At 44.5% G+C, this 19,928-nt stretch overlaps 1 protein-coding gene across 2 annotated transcripts in view; it reads left to right on the top strand.

Moving 5' to 3' along the window:
* The window catches only part of LOC117360915 (rho-related GTP-binding protein RhoG-like), a 40,860-nt gene extending 35,361 nt beyond the window's left edge, over window positions 1–5,499 (top strand). For both annotated transcript variants that reach the window (XM_033945531.1, XM_033945532.1), the window contains exon 2: window positions 4,411–5,499. In XM_033945531.1, the coding sequence (XP_033801422.1) occupies window positions 4,445–5,020 (576 nt within the window). In that variant the 5' untranslated portion in view covers window positions 4,411–4,444 and the 3' untranslated portion in view covers window positions 5,021–5,499. The remainder of the gene's footprint in view (window positions 1–4,410) is intronic.
* The last annotated feature ends 14,429 nt before the right edge of the window (window positions 5,500–19,928 follow it).

Below are 19,928 nucleotides of genomic sequence, written 5' to 3' on the forward strand. Positions count from 1 at the left end.
GCATATACGGTTCCTTCCTATTATTAATCCCCAAATGCATTACTCTGCATTTCTTTGCATTGAATTTTAGTTGCCAGGCATTAGACCATTCCTCTAACTTTTGCAGATCCTTTTTCATATTCTCCACTCCCTCTTCGGTGTCTACTCTGTACTCAGGCAGATAGACAGACTAAAGAGCGAGAAATCGCCAGGTCCGGACGGTATTCACCCAAGGGTACTCAAGGAACTAAAAAATGAAATAGTGGAGCCACTTCGACAGATATACAACCTATCCTTAAAAACCGGAGAGATCCCGGAGGATTGGAAAATAGCAAATGTTACGCCCATCTTCAAGAAGGGCTCAAGGGGCGACCCAGGAAACTACAGGCCGGTGAGCCTGACCTCAGTCCCAGGAAAGATGATGGAGGCACTGATTAAAGACAGCATTTGTGAACACACCGAAAAAAATGGGCAGCTAAAACCGAGTCAACATGGCTTCTGCAAGGGCAAGGTCATGCCTCACAAACTTATTGTACTTCTTTGAGGGGGTGAACAGCCAGGTGGATAAAGGGGAATCTATAGACATTTACCTTGACTTCCAAAAAGCCTTCGACAAGGTACCACACGAGAGATTGCTTAAGAAGATATGGATCCACGGGGTGCAAGGGGAGGTCCACCGATGGATCAAAAACTGGCTGGCAAACAGGAAGCAGAGGGTTGACGTAAAGGGCCATTACTCAGACTGGAAAGGGGTCATGAGCGGAGTTCCGCAGGGGTCGATGCTAGGACCGCTCCTGTTCAATATCTACATAAATGACCTAGAGGCGGGAACCAAGTGTGAGGTCATTAAATTTTCAGATGACACCAAACTATACAGTAGGGCTCAAACCAGGGAAGACTGCGAAGATCTCCAAAAGGATCTAACGCAGCTGGAAAAGTGGGCCGAAAAATGGCAAATGAGCTTCAACATAGGGAAATGCAAGGTCATGCACGTAGAGAAAAAGAACCCGATGTTCACATACAAAATGGGGGGAACACCACTAGGGGTCAGTAACCTGGAGAGAGACCTGGGAGTGATGGTAGATGCAACACTGAAGGCATCAGCGCAGTGCGCCACAGCCTCAAAGAAAGCAAACAGAATGTTGGGTATCATTAAGAAGGGTATTACGACCAGGACGAAGGAAGTCATCATGCCGCTGTATCGTGCAATGGTGTGGCCGCATCTGGAGTACTGTGTTCAGTACTGGTCGCCGTACCTCAAGAAGGACATGGCAGTACTTGAGGGAGTACAGAGAAGAGCAACTAAACTGATAAAGGGAATGGAAAATCTCCCATATACCGACAGATTGAAGCAGTTGGGACTTTTCTCACTGGAAAAGCGGAGACTTAGAGGAGACATGATAGAAACCTTCAAGATCCTGAAGGGCATAGAAAAAGTAGACAGGGACAGATTTTTCAAATTATGGAGCACCACAAGTACAAGGTGGCACTCGGAGAAATTGAAAGGGGACAGGTTTAGAACAAACGCTAGGAAGTTCTTTTTCACTCAGAGGGTGGTGGATACATGGAACGCGCTTCCAGAGGCTGTTGTAGACAAGAAAACATTAAATGGTTTCAAAGAAGGTTTGGATAGATTCCTAGAAGAAAAAGGGATTGAAGGGTATAGATAGGTATAGACCACTACTCAGGCAATGGGCCTGATGGGCCGCCGCGGGAGCGGACCGCTGGGCAGGATGGACCTATGGTCTGCCTCAGCGGAGGCAACTTCTTATGTTCTTAAGTCTTTTTCTAGGTTGTCTTCCCCCAATACCACCCCCCCCCCATTGTGTAGTTGTACATCGAGTTTCCTTTCCCTATGTGCAAGACTTTACATTTCTCTACATTGAAGCTCATCTGCCATTTATTTGCCCAATCACTCAGCTTGTTCAGGTCCCTTTGTAGTTCTTTACATTCCTCGATAGTTCTAACCCTACTGGAGAGTTTTGTGTCATCCACAAATTTTATAACTTCGCACTTCATTGTTAGAAAATCATGTTGCCCTTTCATATGATACTATATTATTTGGTACATCTATGAGATTCAGAAACCCAATTTCTGCAAATAATAATAAACTTTTATTGATATTGACAGGGGTTGCCATTCAACAGATTACTGGAAACTGGAAAGATTATACTAAACTTAATTACACCTTTTGGTGGAATTCAGTATGTCATATTTACAAAATAGAGAGGATGCTTGCCTTGCAACAAGGAAATTATCATAAGTTTAAAAAGATTTGGGGCCATTGATTACTTATTCTAATGATCAGACATCTTAAACACCTTGGTATTAGATAAGGTATAGGGGGGTGGGATTGGGAAAGCTAATAATTGTTTTAGTATAATAAATGGGTTGGTGGGAAGGGATTCTTTTATATTTATATATTTTAAGGATTATAAGTAAGATTGTCAAGTGATTTGTTTAAAAATTTTCTGATTGAATATTATACACTTGTTGTAAGACTTGAAAGTGAGTAAAGATTTTTTTTAAAAAAGAAACCATGCTAGCTAGTTCTCATCAGATTATTTATTTCTATATGCTCATTGACACTGTCCTTGATTAATGATTCGGCCATCTTCCCCGGAACTGAGGTTAAGCTGACTGGTCTGTAGTTCCCTGGGTCGCTTTTTGAAGATGGGTGTAACATTTGCTATCCTCCAGTCCTCCGGGACTACCCCTGTTTGCAAGGATAGGTTGCATATCTGCTGTAGGATCTCCGCTATTTCGTCTCTGAGCTCTTTTAATATTCTTGGGTGGATTCCGTCTGGGCCCGGAGACTTGTCAGATTTTAATCTATCTATCTGTTTGAGTACGTCTCCAAGGCTTACCTCCACTGACGATAACTTTTCCTCTTTATCCCCCTTGAAGATTTTTTCCGGTTCCGGCACGTTAGCTGTGTCCTCTTTTGTGAAGACCGACGAGAAGAACGTGTTTAATCTGCCACCTCCTTTTCCTCCTTTACCACTCCTTTCTGTCTCCCTCATCTAGGGGTCCCACCTCCTCCCTCGCCGGTTGTTTTCCTTTCACATTTCGAAAGAATGGTTTAAAATTCTGTGCCTCCCTGGTCCCAGTTTCTTTTTTCCGCTTTCCCATCTTCTGTTGCTGTCCATTGGTTCCTCCTACCATGGTCTAGCATTTATCCCTTTCTCATCTTTCGCCCCTGCCCACCAGCCCCATGCCCAACATTTCTCCTTCTATCACCTCTCTCCAGCACCATGGCACATCTCTCCCTCCATTCCCTTCACCACTATGTCCAACATTCCTCCCTCTTGCATCCATTTCAATCTGTCCCACTGTTCCCTTTCCACCACAATATTTCTCCCTCTCATCTGTTCCTCACTCCCTCCCTATAACCAAAAATTCTTTCTTCCATTCCCTGTGTACACAACCATCTCTTTCCCTCCCTTCCTCTCTCCCAAGTTCATGCCTTGTGTCCAAAAACACACTCCTTCTCCCCCCTTTGGTGTTTCGCGTTTGCCTCCCATGTTCGACCCCTTCTGTGTCCTGCGTTTGCCTCACATGTTCGTGTCCAGCCCTCATCTGCCAGCAATTTTATCAGCAACTTTCTCATCCAAATGGAGCTCTGAGAAGTAGCTGGAACCGCGAGGCTCATCTTCTATTTCCTGCCTGCCCTGCAGCAGCACACATAGCTGACCAGAAGTCTTTCCCGATATCAGCACTGACGTCGGAGGGAGGGAGGGCTTCCGGTCGGCTATGTGTGCTGCTGTAGAGCAGGTAGGAAAAGACGAAGAGCTTTGCAGCTCGAGTTGCATCAAACCCCACAGGATCCCTGAGACCACGAGGGGGGTCCCCAAGGGATCCCCACAACCCAAGGGGGCATCCCCATGGGATCCCCGCGACCCAAAGGGGGAACCGTTCCCGTGCAGCTCTCTAGTCCAGATCAGTCGGTGCTGAATGAGCATCAGTGCTTTTGCCACAGGGAAATCGCTACCTTGGCTTTGTAAAAGGAGCCCTTCATTATTACTGTTGAAGCTTTTAAATTATTGCTTCTAGTAAAAAAATACATTTCCAGTTTCTCTTGTCAGCCAAGTGAGTCTTCAATCTGTCTGCTGATCTGTTTCCTTGGGATATAAAGAATATCTTGGTACATATGCAGAATACCCCCAAATAATTTCACAGAAAAGTACATATTTGTTGAATATGTAGTAACAAAAGACTTGAATTAGTGCAAGGTTGAAATTTGTGAGCAGTAGGTGGTAATTGTCAGGACAGCTTAATGATATAAATTGGAAGACCAATGTGCACCACTTTGGTCAAGCCCTATTGCTACTTGCTAGAATACATATATATATATATCAGTGTCTTTTTGATGAGCTAGTGAAATGGAAGGTCTTTTGCCTGTTGTTTCATTTCTCCCATTTTGTCTTGCAGGTATTAGCAAGGGTCCTCTGCACCTTGATGAAGAATGCAGACAATAAAATGTGTTGTTGTTGGAGATGGAGCAGTTGGGAAGACTTGCCTGCTCATCAGCTACACCACCAATGCCTTTCCTGAGGAATACATCCCCACTGTCTTTGACAATTATAGTGCCCAAATGACAGTGGATGGACGTCCTATAAGCTTGAACCTCTGGGACACTGCTGGGCAAGAGGAATATGACCGTCTCCGTACCCTCTCCTATCCACAGACCAATGTCTTTGTCATCTGTTTCTCCATTGGAAGTCCATCTTCCCATGCTAATGTTCGGCACAAATGGCACCCTGAAGTTTCCCATCACTGTCCCAATATTCCAATATTACTAGTAGGGACCAAAAAGGACCTAAGACATGATCAGGAAACAGTTAAGAAGTTGAAAGAACAAAGCTTGTCACCAACCACCCCACAGCAAGGCTATTCACTGGCCAAACAGATTGGAGCAGTGAAATATCTGGAATGCTCTGCTCTAAACCAGGACGGTATCCAGGAGGTGTTTGCAGAAGCTGTACGTGCGGTGTTTTACCCAGTAACAAAGAAAAACACAAAAAAATGTGTTTTGCTATAGTGCCTTACAGTGACATGTACAGCAATGGATTTTTGTGGGCGATTTATCTTCATCTCCTTCGTCATCAAATTTATATCACCAGCAGCCATACTAGAAATGAGTCTTTCTCTAGTAGAGCCTTGGTTTGGTTCCAGCTCTTTCAGGGATGAACAATTGTGGCAATAGTCAGATCTGAAATCTCAAGGAAAGCAGATAGATAAGCATGTTTTTCTTGTCATTTACATTGAAAGACAGCAAATGCAGAAGACTGTTCCAGACTATTAGCTTACAGCTCTCCTTATAAAAAGTTGAGTTTCAATCTTTGTGGATTGGAAAGTGAACGACAAAATCACATGTATTTCTGTAGATTTGGTTTTGCTTTCTGAATTTACTTGGCCTGATTTCCTGCTCTGGAACATATGGGAGGCAAGTTCTTTAGCTATTGCCTTAAAGCTTTAATGTGCAATCTGAAAAAAAATAATAATTTCTCTGAAGCAGTATACTTTGTGGAAGCATTCTTGTTCATTTTAAAAGGACGGTAATGAGGTTAAAGGTTTACTTGAAATTATACAAAAAAAAATTTGCATGAGGACTAGAAGTTTTAACAAATCATTGCTTTTCCTCTTCGAGCAGACTTGTCAACCCAGTTGTCAGTGAACACCTAGCCGGTCAGGTGTCAGGACACCCACAAGGAATACGCATGAGATAATTTTGCATGCAAATCTCGATTATTGTGGGTATCCTGAAAACCTGACTGGCTAGGTGTGTTTTGAGGACTAGCTTGAGAAGCCTCATCTGAGACAGTTCAGAAGAGAGATTGGGGATGTTTTTTCCATCATATTTCATAGGCTAGTCCTTTAAAGTGGAAATGTGGGAGGTTTTAAACACACATTGAAAGTAGCAAAGCTCATAGATAACAGTGTGTAAGGCTGTTGCAGAGGTTCAGGACCGCAGTCCTCCTCATATAGGAGGGTTGCATGGCTTGAGGTATTCAGTTGTGCATCTGATATCTCAGTCTCATCCTTAATAGGTTGGTTATAATGTCACCCAGGTGCTAAATAACTTTATGTGAAGTGCCTTAGGTTATCTTCTCTGGGATCATTTTATTTCCAGAAGGAATACAACTTTGCTTAAGTTTTTGTATCTACAAATGAGAATTACCGGTACTCATTTAAAAAAAGGCGTTAGCTGCACATTTGAAAGGCAACTTTTGACCTGCCTGTCTAGTTCTCACCTAGTCATGGGGGTAGTTTGAGCATTTCTTTGAGTGGAGGCAATATTTAATTTGTGTACATAGTTCTTAAATATATATTCATTATGGTTACCCCCCCTGTAAACCCCCCCCAAAAAAAAACCAAGACTGAATAGGAAGCCAGTATCCATTGCATACAGTTCAAGATCTTATTGCTGACCTACAAGTGTGTTCATTCTGCTGCCCCTCAATATCTCTCTCTCTCCTTATACACCTCCCAGAGAACTCCGTTCCTCAGATAAGTCACTCTTAACGTTACCCTTCTCCTCCAATGCCAATTCAGACTTCGTTCCTTAATCTAGCTGCCCCCTATGCCTGGAATAAATTACCCGAGTTTGTTTGTCAAGCCCCTTCCCCTCCCTTGTTTAAAAGCAGACTGAAAACCCACCTTTTTGATTTAGCTTTCAATCCTTGATCCTACTCCTCTGCCCTCCAATCCAGCCAGCTGATTAATCGTTCCCCTTAACTGTATCCATGACATCCTGTTTATCTGTCATGCCTGTTTATATTGTAAGCTCTTTCGAGCAGGGACTGTTTTCTTATGCTTTGTGACTGTACAGCGCTGCGTGCATCTGGTAGCACTATAGAAATAATTAATAGAAGTAGTAGTATATCAAACATTGAAGAGATGTTTTTTATGTGAATTAGAGAATGACACGGTGACAAAATTCATCACCGTTCCCGTCCCCGCGGATAACCGCGGGAAACCATCTTCATGTCATTCTTTAAGGAGAGAGGGAAGAATCAGAGTATGAATGGCCACAACCACTGACCCACAAGCTTTGCTTTGAAGAATGCTGGTGTAGAATGACTGAGGTTGAAATAGACACTAGAAAATGACATGGGATTATTTCCCACGGTTATCCGCGGGGACGGGAACGGTGATGAATTTTGTCACCGTGCCATTCTCTAATGTGAATTAGCAAGCAGCATACACCTGTCCCTCTTTCCTTCCCTAGGTCTTTCCCCCCCCCCCCCAGCCTTTTCTTTCTTTTTCTGTGAAGCTCAGCTTATTCTCTCTTCCTGCCTTCTAATTAGCACACAATTTTAGATGTAGAAGTGCTGTATTTGGGAGGCAAAATGGCTGACAGTGCAAGAAGTAGTTATTTACCTTCCAGAACAATGTCTTCAGGTGGGTTAGTTTTGTGTATTTCTTGACAGTTACAGGAAAGAACCTCCCTACTTGAAGGTTATCTCAGGTGTTTATCAATGCTTAACACTTTCTTTGTGTCAAAAACAGCCTCCTTCAGAAGTTTGTAAGGTGTAAATTCTTGTTACCCAATAAAATTGGGAATATTACTTTTTCTGCCACATTTTCTCGGTTTCTGCTTGCATTGCTTGGTATTGAGGATCTTCTATTTCTTCACACATAGCGCAATTTAGTTACTGGTCCTATTATTAATGATGTTCTTGCATTTTCTCCTTTACTTATATGTTTGGTTTTCTTGTATCAAGCTTTTTAGCAGTCAGAATAGGAATAGTTCAGCTGATCACAAATTCTGCAGGCTCCTCATCAGCATATTGTACCCAGCAATGAAAGATCTAACGCAGGAGTAGGGAACTCCGGTCCTCGAGAGCCATATTCCAGTTGGGTTTTCAGGATTTCCCCAATGAATATGCATGAGATCTATTTGCATGCACTGCTTTCAATGCATATTCATTGGGGAAATCCTGAAAACCTGACTGGAATACAGCTCTCGAGGACCGGAGTTCCCTACCCCTGATCTAACCGTTTCCAGTTCTTTGAGACAGAATCAGCATTTCCAGTGCAATAGGTGAGACATTCTAGACAATAGGGTTATTTCCCTTTAGTAGCATGGTTGCAGAAGGAATCCATGCCAGATTTTTCACTCTACCTCTATAGCAGTGTTCTTCAACCTTTTTACACCTATAGACCGGCGGAAATAAAATAATAATTTCATGGACCGGCAAACTACTAAGACTGAAATTTTTTTTTTAAACTATCACCACCCTGTCCCCGCGAGCTCGGTCCCGCAAACCATCTATCCCATCTGCACAAGCCTCAAATAGTTATGATTTTATATTGAACATATTTTATTAAAGTATAAAAAGAAGCAATATTCTGTAGAATTGTCATTTTATAAATACAAATAATACAGGGCAAGGATCAACAAAACCCCTGTCTCCCCTCCCCTTCACATATATCCCCTCTACTATCAAGAAAACTGAATAAGCCAAATTATTACAGAATGCTACACAAATATCATGCTAATAGAATACCGCAGTCACACATGGCAGGAATGGTGTTAGGGGAGTGCAACTAGGGCAACTGCCCCCTGGTCAGAGAGCGCCCTAAGCCAGCTGGAAGCTAAAGAAGCACTACCTGGGCTTTGCAGTCCCCAGTTATGTCTAACACCAGCTCTAGCAGGATATATATTTCAAATCTGATATATTCTAATCACAAAATAGAAATAAAATTATTTTTTTCTACCTTTTGTCATCTCTGGTTTCTGCTTTCATCTTTTTTTCACTCTCTTCCTTCTCTCTGCCTTCTCTGTCTCTTCAATCCAGCATCTGCCCCTTCCATCCACTGTCTATCCTCTCCCCCTTCCATATGGTATCTGTCTTCTTTTTATGCCCCTTTCCCCTTTCCATCCAGCCTGCGCCCCCTCTCTCCTTTTTACATGATTCATTCCAGCTTCACTGCTCTCTTCATTTTTATCTCTCCTACAGCAGATCTAGCATCGTTGTCCCTCTCTGCTTATTTCTCTGCTGACCCCTTCCCATCATCAATATCTCTACTTTCTCATGCCTGTCTCTCCCCTTCCCCTCCTCTAATCTCCCTGCCAGCTGTTTCCTTCCTTTTTTCCTTCTCCCTTCCCTCCTCCTCCTGTCTAGTAATAACTCTCTTCCTTTCCCCTCCTCCCTCCCAGCAGCATTTCTCCTTTTCCTTCTCTCCAGGTCCAGTAGCAGCTGTCCCTTTATTTTCCCTTGTCCAGCAGCTTCCCAGACTCCTTTCCCTCCTCCCCTCCCAGGTGCATCTCTTCTTCCCTCCAGGTCCAGTAGCTGCTCCCTTGTCCAGCAGCCTTATTTTCCCTTGTCCAGCAGCTTCCCAGAGTCCTTTCCCTACTCCCCTCCCAGCTGCATCTCTCCTTCTCCTTCCCTCCAGGTCCAGTAGCAGCTCCCTTGTCTTATTTTCCCTTGTCCAGCAGCTTTATTTTCCCTTGCCCAGCAGCTTCCCAGCTTTATCCCCTCCCAGCAGCTCTCCATACTTGCCAGCGCAGCGATTCACTAAGGCAGCCTTGAGTCCTTTGATGGGTTGTGCTGCCTCTGAGGAAAGAGAAAGTTGTACCATCAGAGGCAGCTGCAACTCAGCAAAAGCCTCAAGGCTGCCTTAGTGAATTGCTGCGCTGGCAAGTATGGAGAGCTGCTGGGAGGGGAGAAAGCCACTGTTGGAGGCTCCCCATGATCTCGCTGGCCCTGCATGGACCAGCAGGAAATTGCTGTTTGAACTTGCTTTTTTTCTCCCCGTTTTTTTGTAAATCAACATATGCTGGTGTGCTCTCCCTCTATTAGCCGAGTAATATTTTTTTATTTTTGTTATGCTAGCGTGCAAAACTATCCAATTTGGATACATTTCGCCTGCCCTACCCGCCAACATCTCCCCTTCAGCACCGCCCTTTCCTGTTTCCATTCAGCACTTCCCCTCTTCTCTCTCCATCCTGCGGCCGCAGTCTGGCATCACTTCCTTTCTCCTCCCAGCGTGCATACGTTCCAGCCGCGGGCCTTTCTTCTAACGCGTCCTGCCCAGCAGGAAATTGATGCTCATCAATCTCGCCGGCCCTGCGCAGACCGGCAGGAATGAACTGTGCTCTATAGTACTTCACTGATTAGTTTAGCGCCCTCTACAGTTTTTTTCCTTCTGCAACGCATATATGCAGTTGTGTGTGTTCTGTTCTTCTCATTTTATTGTTTTAATTCAATGTAATTTCATACTCTTTTCAGGTAATTTAGTGCTTGGAGCAATTTTAAAGCTCTACCTGTTTGAGACTTCAGTCTGTAGCTGACAGGCTGATCCCTTTTTGGGTACCTGTTAGCCAGCCGGCATAGTTTTATCTGGAACTCAGGGCTGTCCCTGAAGTGGCTCACCCACTGTTAATCAGGGGTTGAGCGCAGGCTGTTAGGTGTCCTTAGGAGGCTCCGCTGTGTCTATCAGGGTACCCAGCTGCATTATCGTACCTCTGCCCGTTCCAGTGCGCATCCAATGGTCTGCAAGAGTGGAGGTATAATCAGATATTGGAGTCTGATTGGCAGCCCAAAGATCGGCTTTGTAGGAACATTCCCAGCTTTATGTCAATTATTATTCTCATCTAGCTACTAAAAGAGAGCTGAATGCAGGCTTGCAGCATTTCTAACTGATCTTCTCTGGTCACAGTGAGTGCACAAGCTGACAGCCTGTGAGAGACATCAGGGGAGATGTAAATAGTGGGGCTTGAGTGTTTCTGAATGTTCCCCTATGTTCTTCCCTCCTGAAAAATCCTAAAATCGCCATTTTTAATGTTTGGGAAATATGAAAAATATCACAATTTTGATGTGAATTTTGCGACAGCAGCCATCTTGGATTTTTAGCAATTTAAATTTTTTAAGATCCCTGTTTCTTCAAATCTGCAAAATTTCCCTGGAAACATGCTGGGATGGAGTCCTTGGGTTTTCCTCTTGTGGATTCTTGCCAGGATTGCATATTTTTTAGCATGGCACAGCTGGAGGGGGGCCGCAGCGTCCAGTTTAGCCTCTTCCCTTCTGAAGCAGATGACCAAACACTCCGCTAGCCCAGCAGGGCGCCCTTCATAGTTTTTAATAATAATTTAACAAAATAATATATTGTATTTACAGTGATACATGAAAGGAATTCAAGTATATGTTTTATGTGATCTTTTTAAATTTCTATGTTACACTTGTTGATATATGAAAATGAATAAAAAATTTAAAACAAAACAATAATACTTTAATAAATAATTTTATTTCTTATATACCGCCAAAGCTGTAGTAGTTCGAGGCGGTTTACAACAAAGAAGGGCTGGACAATCAGCGAATGAGTACAATCAGCGAGTACAGATACAATTAGTATATGTAAGCAGGGAACAGGAGCAATATAAGGGGGTCAGATGAAGGGAGAGTAAGAAGCAGAGGAAAGATAAAGAGATTTTGGGGGACAGGGGTCGGGTAAGAGGTCTTAGGTTACAAATCGGTTAAATAGGTTAGTTTTTAATACTTTTCTGAAGTTTAGGTAGGATGAGGAGCACGAGATAGTATTGCTTGGCAAGGCTGGTAATTCCATCCTCCAGGCTGTGGACCCTGCACAGCCTCAGAAAAGCTCAGTTTTACCACTTTAATGTGACTTGTGCCCTAGGAGCCAGACACCTTGTCAATATTTTAGAAATTTTTGTGCTCAGGATTTTGGACCACTGTGTTTTCCCCCTGCGCAGTCCCAATTCACCTACATGGTATCTCTCAGTGGAGTTACTCCTTTGGACACATCCTAGATTCATCCTGCCGTGATGCTTGTGTTGCCTGACCCTGATCTGAGGGATCTGGGTGTGGATGATTTGTTTGCTGACCCCTTATTTACAAGTGCAGTGTTTCCCAGAATGCTGGATCTGTAGATCCCTCTAGGGTTTTGGGAGCCTGGAAATGCTCTCACAAGCATGCGCCTATTTGAATTGGTGGCTTTGCCAGACCTTTCTGAAACTTTACAAGAGGTCGTTTTTATCTCTCAACCAGCTCCGGCCACTTCTTCCTCCTGGCTTTGTGGTATATACTAGAGAGTTGCGCGGGGACAGAAATCCCACCTGTCCCCGCCAAAGTCCCACCCGTCCCCGCGAGGAATCCCCTCCGTCCCCGCCCATCCCTATAAACTACAGAAATAGTTATTTCATTTAATTATGCTACTGAATTAAAGGCTCTGGTAGAAACCCATTTAAAAATAAGCAAAAAGCCTTTATTAATTTGGAAATATTAATTGGGAAGAATACATACTTTGTAAATGGATTTCTACCAGAGCCTCTAATGTTTATAAATTTTTATCAACACAACTAATATACTACTTTATCCTGAAGCAAAAAAAAAAAGAATTTTTTTCCTACCTTTGTTGCCTAGTTTCTGCTTTCCTCATATTCTCATTCAATTTCTTCCATCCACTGTCTCTCTTCTCTCTGCGTCTTCCATTTGCTCTGTTACTGTGCCTCTCCCTTTCTCCCCCTCCCAAATTGGTCTGGCACCCATCTTCTTCCCTCCGCTCCCCCATAGTCTGGCATCTCTGTCTTCTTCCCTGCCAGCGTCTTCTCCCCACTCTCTCTTCCCCATGTCCTTTCAGCGTCCTTCTCCCCCCCCCCGTCTTCCCCATGTCCTTTCAGCGTCCTTCTCCCCCCTCTGTCTTCCCCATGTCCTTTCAGTGTCCTTTTCCACCCCTTTGTCTTCCCCATTTGCTTTCAGCGTCCTCCCCCAGTGCTTTCAGCGGCCTCCCCCCTCAGTTTTACCCATTTCCCTTAAGCGTCTTTTCTTCTCCACTCCACCTTTCCTCCCTTTCTCCCTCCCTGCCCCTTACCTTTGTGGCGCTTCCCCACCCGACCAACAACAGAACAGGCCCGGTCGGACAAACCTCCCTGCCCTGTAGCCGCGAATCTAAATTACCTTCTTACAGAAGCTGGAGTATTGAAGCTGCTGTAAGAAGGTAATTTAGATTCATGGTTACAGGGCAGGGAGGTTTGTCGGCCGGGCCTGTTGTCGGTCGGTCAGGGGAAGTGCCACAAAGGTAAGGGGACCTGACCAGATGTGCACACTCCCCCCCCATGGCTGCAACCGGGGCGGACCGCCCCCCCCCCTTTTGGTACGCCATTGCCTTCTCCCTACCTGCCCTGCCGCACACAGCCGACCGGAAGTCTTCCCAAAGTCAGCGCTGATGTCAGAGGAAGGGAGGGCTTTGCTTAAGCCCTCCCTCCGACATCTGCACTGACATCGGAAAGACTTCCGTTCGGCTGTGTGCTGCGGCAGGGCAGGTAAGGAGAAGGAGACTAGCCTCGCGGCTCGAGTGCCATCCAACCTCGCAGGAACCCCACGACCCTAGGGGGCGTCCCCACGGGATCCCCGTGACCCAAAGGGGGAACCAGCGCGTCCCACGGGATTCCGGTCATCCCCGTTCCCGTGCAGCTCTCTAGTGTATACTTGCTCCCTTCCCCTGGTATCCTGATATGTGTGTTCTGGTCTTGGAACAGTTTAATTCTTCTGAGTGTGCTCTGACTTTTGCTAGAGCTATGCCACGCTGGGATTTTATGGAAAGGAAGTGTCGGCAGCTTTGATTAAGCCCAGGGTGGATTTTTGGTAGCACAGGTAGCAAAATGCACCCTTCCCCCTAAGGTGGGTGACGCAGCTGCCTTAGGCATTAAAGCTGCTTTGGCGATGTTTTGTGTTGCTCATGCATGTCACACTCAAAAGCACACTCTGGAAAGTGAGGCGGTGGTTCCCTCTTTTCAGTTTTGTTTTGGCGGGCATAGTTTATATGCTGGATGCATTGCACGCCCTACTTATACGAGTTTGACTCAGGTGTCAGAGTAATCCATCTCTGCCTGTAGTGAGCTGCTGTTTCCACTTTTAAGACTCCTTTGGCTGGGCTGCCTTTTTAGGAGCTGCGATTATTTGGCAGATGTTTGCATGACTACTAGACCATCGCCCTAGGACTCAGCCTGATAGCACACCCAGACCTCCTGGAGTTCTGGTCATTCTGATTTCTTGGTGCCCAGCGCTTCCAGCCATGTTGTAGATGTTGTCTTAGGGCTACCTATGCTGCTATAATGGCTATAGAGGCTCCTAGCCTCCTGACTTCAGTGCTGCGCTTCCTGATGCACAGGCACAATGGTGCTAAGAGGGTGGGTGCCCTGCTACGGACTGGGGGCTGTCTCAAAACATTTATGCCTCTCTGGATGTGCGTTACATCCAACCGGTGGGTCTTGAAGTTTATTTGGTCAGGTTACAAACTGGAATTTCCTTGACCTCTGACAGATTGGTTAATGGGCTCTGCTCAGAGCACCTGGACAAACCGCTCAGGATTCTAACCACTGTTCAGCATTTTCTGGAATTTCACACTATGGACCCAGTATCGTCCTATCTCTCGGGCTCAGGCAGATACTCCATATACTTTCTCGTGCCAAAGAAAGGCTCTGACGAGTGGACGGTTACAGGGAATCTTCAACATGTGACTGCAGCTCTCAAGATTCCATGATTTCGAATGGAGAGCGTGCATTCGGTCATTGCAGCAGTGCCGCCAGGACAGTTTCTTGCCTCTGGATCTTACAGAGATGTGCTTGCACATCCCCTCTTTCCCAATCCACCGCTACGTTTTGTGGGTTCAGGATGGAACAGAATTATCAGTTCTTGGCCCTACCCTTTGGACTGGTTTAAGCACCCTAGACCTTCATAGGTGATGGTAGTGGTGGTGGCTTACCTGCAGCAAATGGGTCTCCAGGTGCACCCTTATTTAGAGGGCTGGATGATCAGAGCTCCCTCGTTGGCCGAGGGAAACCACACGTTGGAGCAGGAGCTCCAGCTCCAGGTGCTGGAAGACCTGGGTTGGATTGTCAGATTCAAAACATGAAAAAAATAGAGAGAGACAAAAATAGAGAGAGGCATCTGACACCTGCGCACTCGCTCAGATACCTGGGCATTCCTTTTGACCCAGCAACAAGCCGCATATTTCTGCCAGTAGCTCACTGGCAGAAACTGTGTGTTCAGATTTCTTCCCTTCTGGAGCAGCCGACTCCTTCAGCATGGGATTATTTTCAGGTTCTGGGCTCAATGGTTGCCACGTTGGATGTGATTCCTTGGTTGAGGGCGCACTTGCACTCTCACCAAGTTCCACACAGGGATGGCGTGCAGACCCATCTACCTTGGCCTCTGGAAGCCGAGCAAGCATGGCCTGGTGGCTTCTCCCACAATCGTTATCCTGATTAGAGGTTTTGGACACCATCTCAGCGACGATGGCCACTCAGCTAGTGGGAGCTCAGAGCCATTCGCTAGCTCTGTTGAGATTTCAGGAGATGCTGGTGAACCACAAGATTCTTGTCTTCTCCAAGTTTATTACATATTTGATATACCATCTATCAAAGGTTACCTAGATGGTTTACAATACTACATTTTTAAAAATGTCTTTTTGTGTTTGTCTTATTGAAACATGTTTAGCATAATTTCTTAAATATGTATGCATGTAATTTTGTAAATCTCATAGTTTTTATGCGGTATATAAATTTAGAAATAAATAAATAAAAAAGGGAGCATTGAAAGTTAAAATATCAACGACAACAAGGACAAATGGTAACAAGAGGCCCATGGGTAAAGATAGGTAAAATACATTGAAATAAAATGAGGTAAAAAAAAAAAAAGGATGGGAGTAACAATAGGAAGGGGAAAAGCGCTTATTACTCAGGTCTGGAAGCTTGTTGAGCTTCTATACTGCCATAATCAGATGACTTCTAGGCAGTTCACACCGAAGAGAGCTGGACAATCAGCGAATTACAATATGCAAATTATAATAGTACAACATATTACTCAAGAATAGACATAATAAAAGGTTTGCTTAAGATGCCAGATACTCTTGAACCTGCCCCAACTGTTTAAGAGAACTCCACACACAATATTAACCCTCCAAAAGGAAAATCAAACACAAACCTGTGAACATACATGGTCCATACTCCATGTATATGAGAGTCACTTCATTGGATTACAATTTTATATAGGGCTCCTTTTATCAAGGTGCGCTACAGGGGTTAGTGCATCAGACATTTCATCACGCGCTAACCCCCATGGCAGCCTAAAATCCTAATGCCTCAGCAATGGAGGCATTAGGTGCTAACGCGGCTGGTGGCATCCCTGAATAGGAAGGTCTTTAGTTTGCATCTGAATTGGTCCAGGGATTCTTCAGATCTTATAGGTGATGGTAGAGCATTCCATAGGAAAGGGGTTATGATGGAGAAAATAATGTTGTGAGTGTGAATGGAGTATTAAATTTTGATTATTAGATCATAGGGCATAGGGATAAGGAGTTTATCGAGAAAAGCTGGAGAGTTTTTAATCTTGAAGACAAGTAGAAGAATTTTGTATGATGTTCGACAACAGTAGCTTCTGTCACTCGCCAGGGAGGAACTAAGAGTACTCCTCTGGCTCAATAAGCCTGTCTTCTTTTTCATTAGCTGGAGCGTCATGCCCTTGTGCTGACAGCAGCGCAGATAGTAGGAGTAGACAACATTCCAGCAGATTTCTTCAGCAGACAATCTCTGGATCCAGGCAAGTAAGTTATGTCCCCAGAGGTGTTCCATGAAATAGAGAGGAAGACTCCACTTAGACTTCGGGGCCATGACAAGAAGCAAGTAAGCGGATCATTTCTTCAGTTGAAGATCCGAGCCCGGAAGCAAGGTGCTCGACACTCCGTGGTCTCCGTGATTCTCCTGTATGTTTTTCCTCCTTGGCCAATGGTCTACCGCGTCCTTTGGAGAATTGTAGTTCTTCCAGGCCGCATCATTCTGGTGGCTCCAGATTGGCCTTGCAATCCTTAGTACGCAGATTTGCTGGTTCTTGGGCTGATCCTCTCTCCAGACTTCCTCACGCAGGGTCCAGTATCCATGGAGGATCCAAGTCACTTTGCTCTTCCAGCTTGGCTCTTGAGCACACAGCCTTAGAAGGACAGCATATTCTGTCCTGGTTGTTACTTTTTGGAAGTCTGCAAAGTCGTCTGCAGTGTCAGCTTGCGCTACATGCGTGGAAGGCCTTCCACACTTGATGTGCACAGGTCCAGGTGGACCCTTATTCAGCTACGATCTCACTCATTCTCACCTTTCTTCAGGCTGGTTTGGATACAGGCCTTATTGTGGTTTCTCTTCAAGTCCATGTGACTGGACTCTCCTGTTTCAGATCCTGGAAGTGTCGGTCTCCCTTGGCCTCTCAGCTTTAACTCTTGAAGGGAGTTCTTTGTGTCCAACCACCAGTTAACCCTTTCAGGACCAAGGGACATATTTGTCCCATAACTTTAAAATCCTATAAATTTTGATTGGGATAGTCTACAGTTCTAAATTTGATATGTACGGATTCCATATGATACTGCCTTTATGTAAACAAACTGGTTCCAACATTCATTCATTAACGTCGTTGCCAGATTGACGAGAAGATTCACTTGCCACACTGTCCATAAGCCAGAAGTGTGATTTAAAAAAAAAAAAAATATATATATTTCACAAAAAAAATCAATTTTTTGGCATCTGCAAGCCCTTTTTACCATAAAAATGTCGTCAAAACCACAAAAATTGGCCTACGATCCTTATGGTCCTGAAAGGGTTAAGCACCTTTTCCCTTTCTGGGTCCTTCACTGGATATTGTGTAGTCTTGCTAAGGCATCTTTTGAGCCACTTTGAGATACTACCTTCTTTGACTTGATGCTCAAGACCGTTTTTTCTGGTCGCCATTATATGGGCGTGTCGGTACTGAAGGCTTGGCCTTACAGGGACCCTTTCCTCCATATTTCAAAAACAGGGGTTTTCCTTCAGATGGTTCCTTCCTGCTTGCTGAACATGATTTTGGTTTTCATGGCCAGTCCGGATATGTGTTTGCCTGACTTTCAGCTGAAAGGTCCCCAGTCACAGAATCGCCTGTTGAAGAAACTGGATGTGTGCAGAGTTTTCCTGCGTTACTTGGAGGTCACCAACGAGTTTTGTCTCTTTGACCATTTGTTTGTGCTGACTCATTCCATTCAGCGGGATGCTCTCACTTCCAAGGCCACAATTTCCAGATGGCTCTGTTGGGCCATTTCATCAGTTCACATTCTTGCGGGGACTCAGTCTCCTGTTTCAGTCAAGGTGCATTCTGTCAGCTATGTGGTCTCTTTGTGGGCCACAACTAGAGCTGTCTCTCTTGTGGATATTTGCAGGCCAACAACATGGTCTTCTATTCACACATTTGCCAAGTTCTAGAGTGGACATGGCAGCAAGATAGGACTCTGCCCACTCTAGTTTTGGGGGGGATTGCTTTTGTATGTCCCTACTGTCTAGAATGTCTCACTTATTGCACTGGAAAAAGAGATTATGTACTTACCCTGGTAAGCTCTTTGCCAGTAGATAGGTGAGACATTCTAGACTCCCGCCCAGTAGTTACTGCACTTGCTTACAGTTTTCAAGTTGATGCTTCTCCAAGCTGTTTCTTGGATGCCTGTCAGCCCTTGTGGACTGGAAAGAATTTGTATATATGTTCTATTTATTGGTGAGTGGTTTCTCGGTGTTGGTTTTTCACTTTACTATTGGTTGAATTCTTGAGCAGAACAGTTGGTTTGAGTCTGTTGCTTCACATATATTTGGTGTTCCTCTGTGCTTGGGTACTAACTGTAGAGGGCGCTAAACTGATCAGTGAAGTACTGCAGAGATAGATTGAAAAATCTGGAGTGGATTCCATCTGCAACTAAAGGGAAATAACTACTGTCTAGAATGTCTCACCTATCTACTGAAAAAGAGCTTACTAGGGTAAGTACATAATCTCTTTTTATATTTATCAGCTCTATCAGGTTTTACTCCTGGCCATGAGCTATCTTGTGCTGCAACTTGAATACCCCATCTTTAACTTCTCCTTATCCATTCATGTTCCAGGGTTTTGATCATCTACTTTAGGGGTAGGAAATTCCGGTCCTCGAGAGCCGGAACCAGGTCAGGTTTTTGGGATATCCACAATAAATACGCATGAGATAGATTTGCATCTCAAGGAGGCAGTGCATGCAAATCCATCTCGTACATATTAATTGTGGCGATCCTGAAAACCTGACCTGGCTCCAGCTCTCAAGGACCGGAATTGCCTACCCCTGTTCTACTCGATATGTTTATATACACCTTCCTGCTAAAGCTGCTGAAAGAGGTTTCCTCTTATGAAGTCAGTCATGTAAAGTGTTCCCTGCTCAGAGCTATCATCAAAGGATCATCACAAGCCTGTAGATACAAGGAAAACACACAATTTGAAGTGTCTGTATACAAATGCTAGAACCTAAAATAATAAAATAGGAGAGTTAGAGTATATAACACTGAATGATGAGACCTAGTGGAAGGAGGACAATCAGTGGGACACTGTTACCTGGATACAAATTATATCACAAGGATAGAGTGTATCAAATTGCAGGGAGAATTGCACTCTATGTTAAAGAGGGCATTGAATCAAACAAAATAAACAATCTGCATAACACAGATAGCAGTATGGAATCCATATGGATAGAAGTTCATTGTGTGAAGGGAAGGAGTATAATGGTAGGGTTATACTACCATCCCCCGAGACAGAATGAGCAGACAGATGAAATGTTTTCAGAGATTAGGAAAGCTAGCAAATTAGGCAACAGTATATTCTGGTACATCCCTTCTAGATTCTATACACAAAGTGTCCAATCCATATCCATGAACCAGTACTTGCAGAGAACCAACACTTTTCTCACCGTTCGCTCCTACTAATACTAAGAGAAGACAGAGCCACCTACAGTTTCAGTTTCTGCAAACAATCCATGCAGAAGTCTTTATGATCTGCTTTGCTTCTTTTTCTTATTTTTTGCAGCTTTGGTGCCAAGTGACCCTTTGCGGTGATCTTTTGCCAGAGGAAAGGAAGCAGAGCTGGACTGTTGCTTTACAGAGAACCTTTGGTGGACCTGTGGAA

Source organism: Geotrypetes seraphini, chromosome 5, assembly GCF_902459505.1.
Source record: "Geotrypetes seraphini chromosome 5, aGeoSer1.1, whole genome shotgun sequence".
NCBI classification, from domain to species: Eukaryota; Metazoa; Chordata; class Amphibia; order Gymnophiona; family Dermophiidae; genus Geotrypetes; species Geotrypetes seraphini.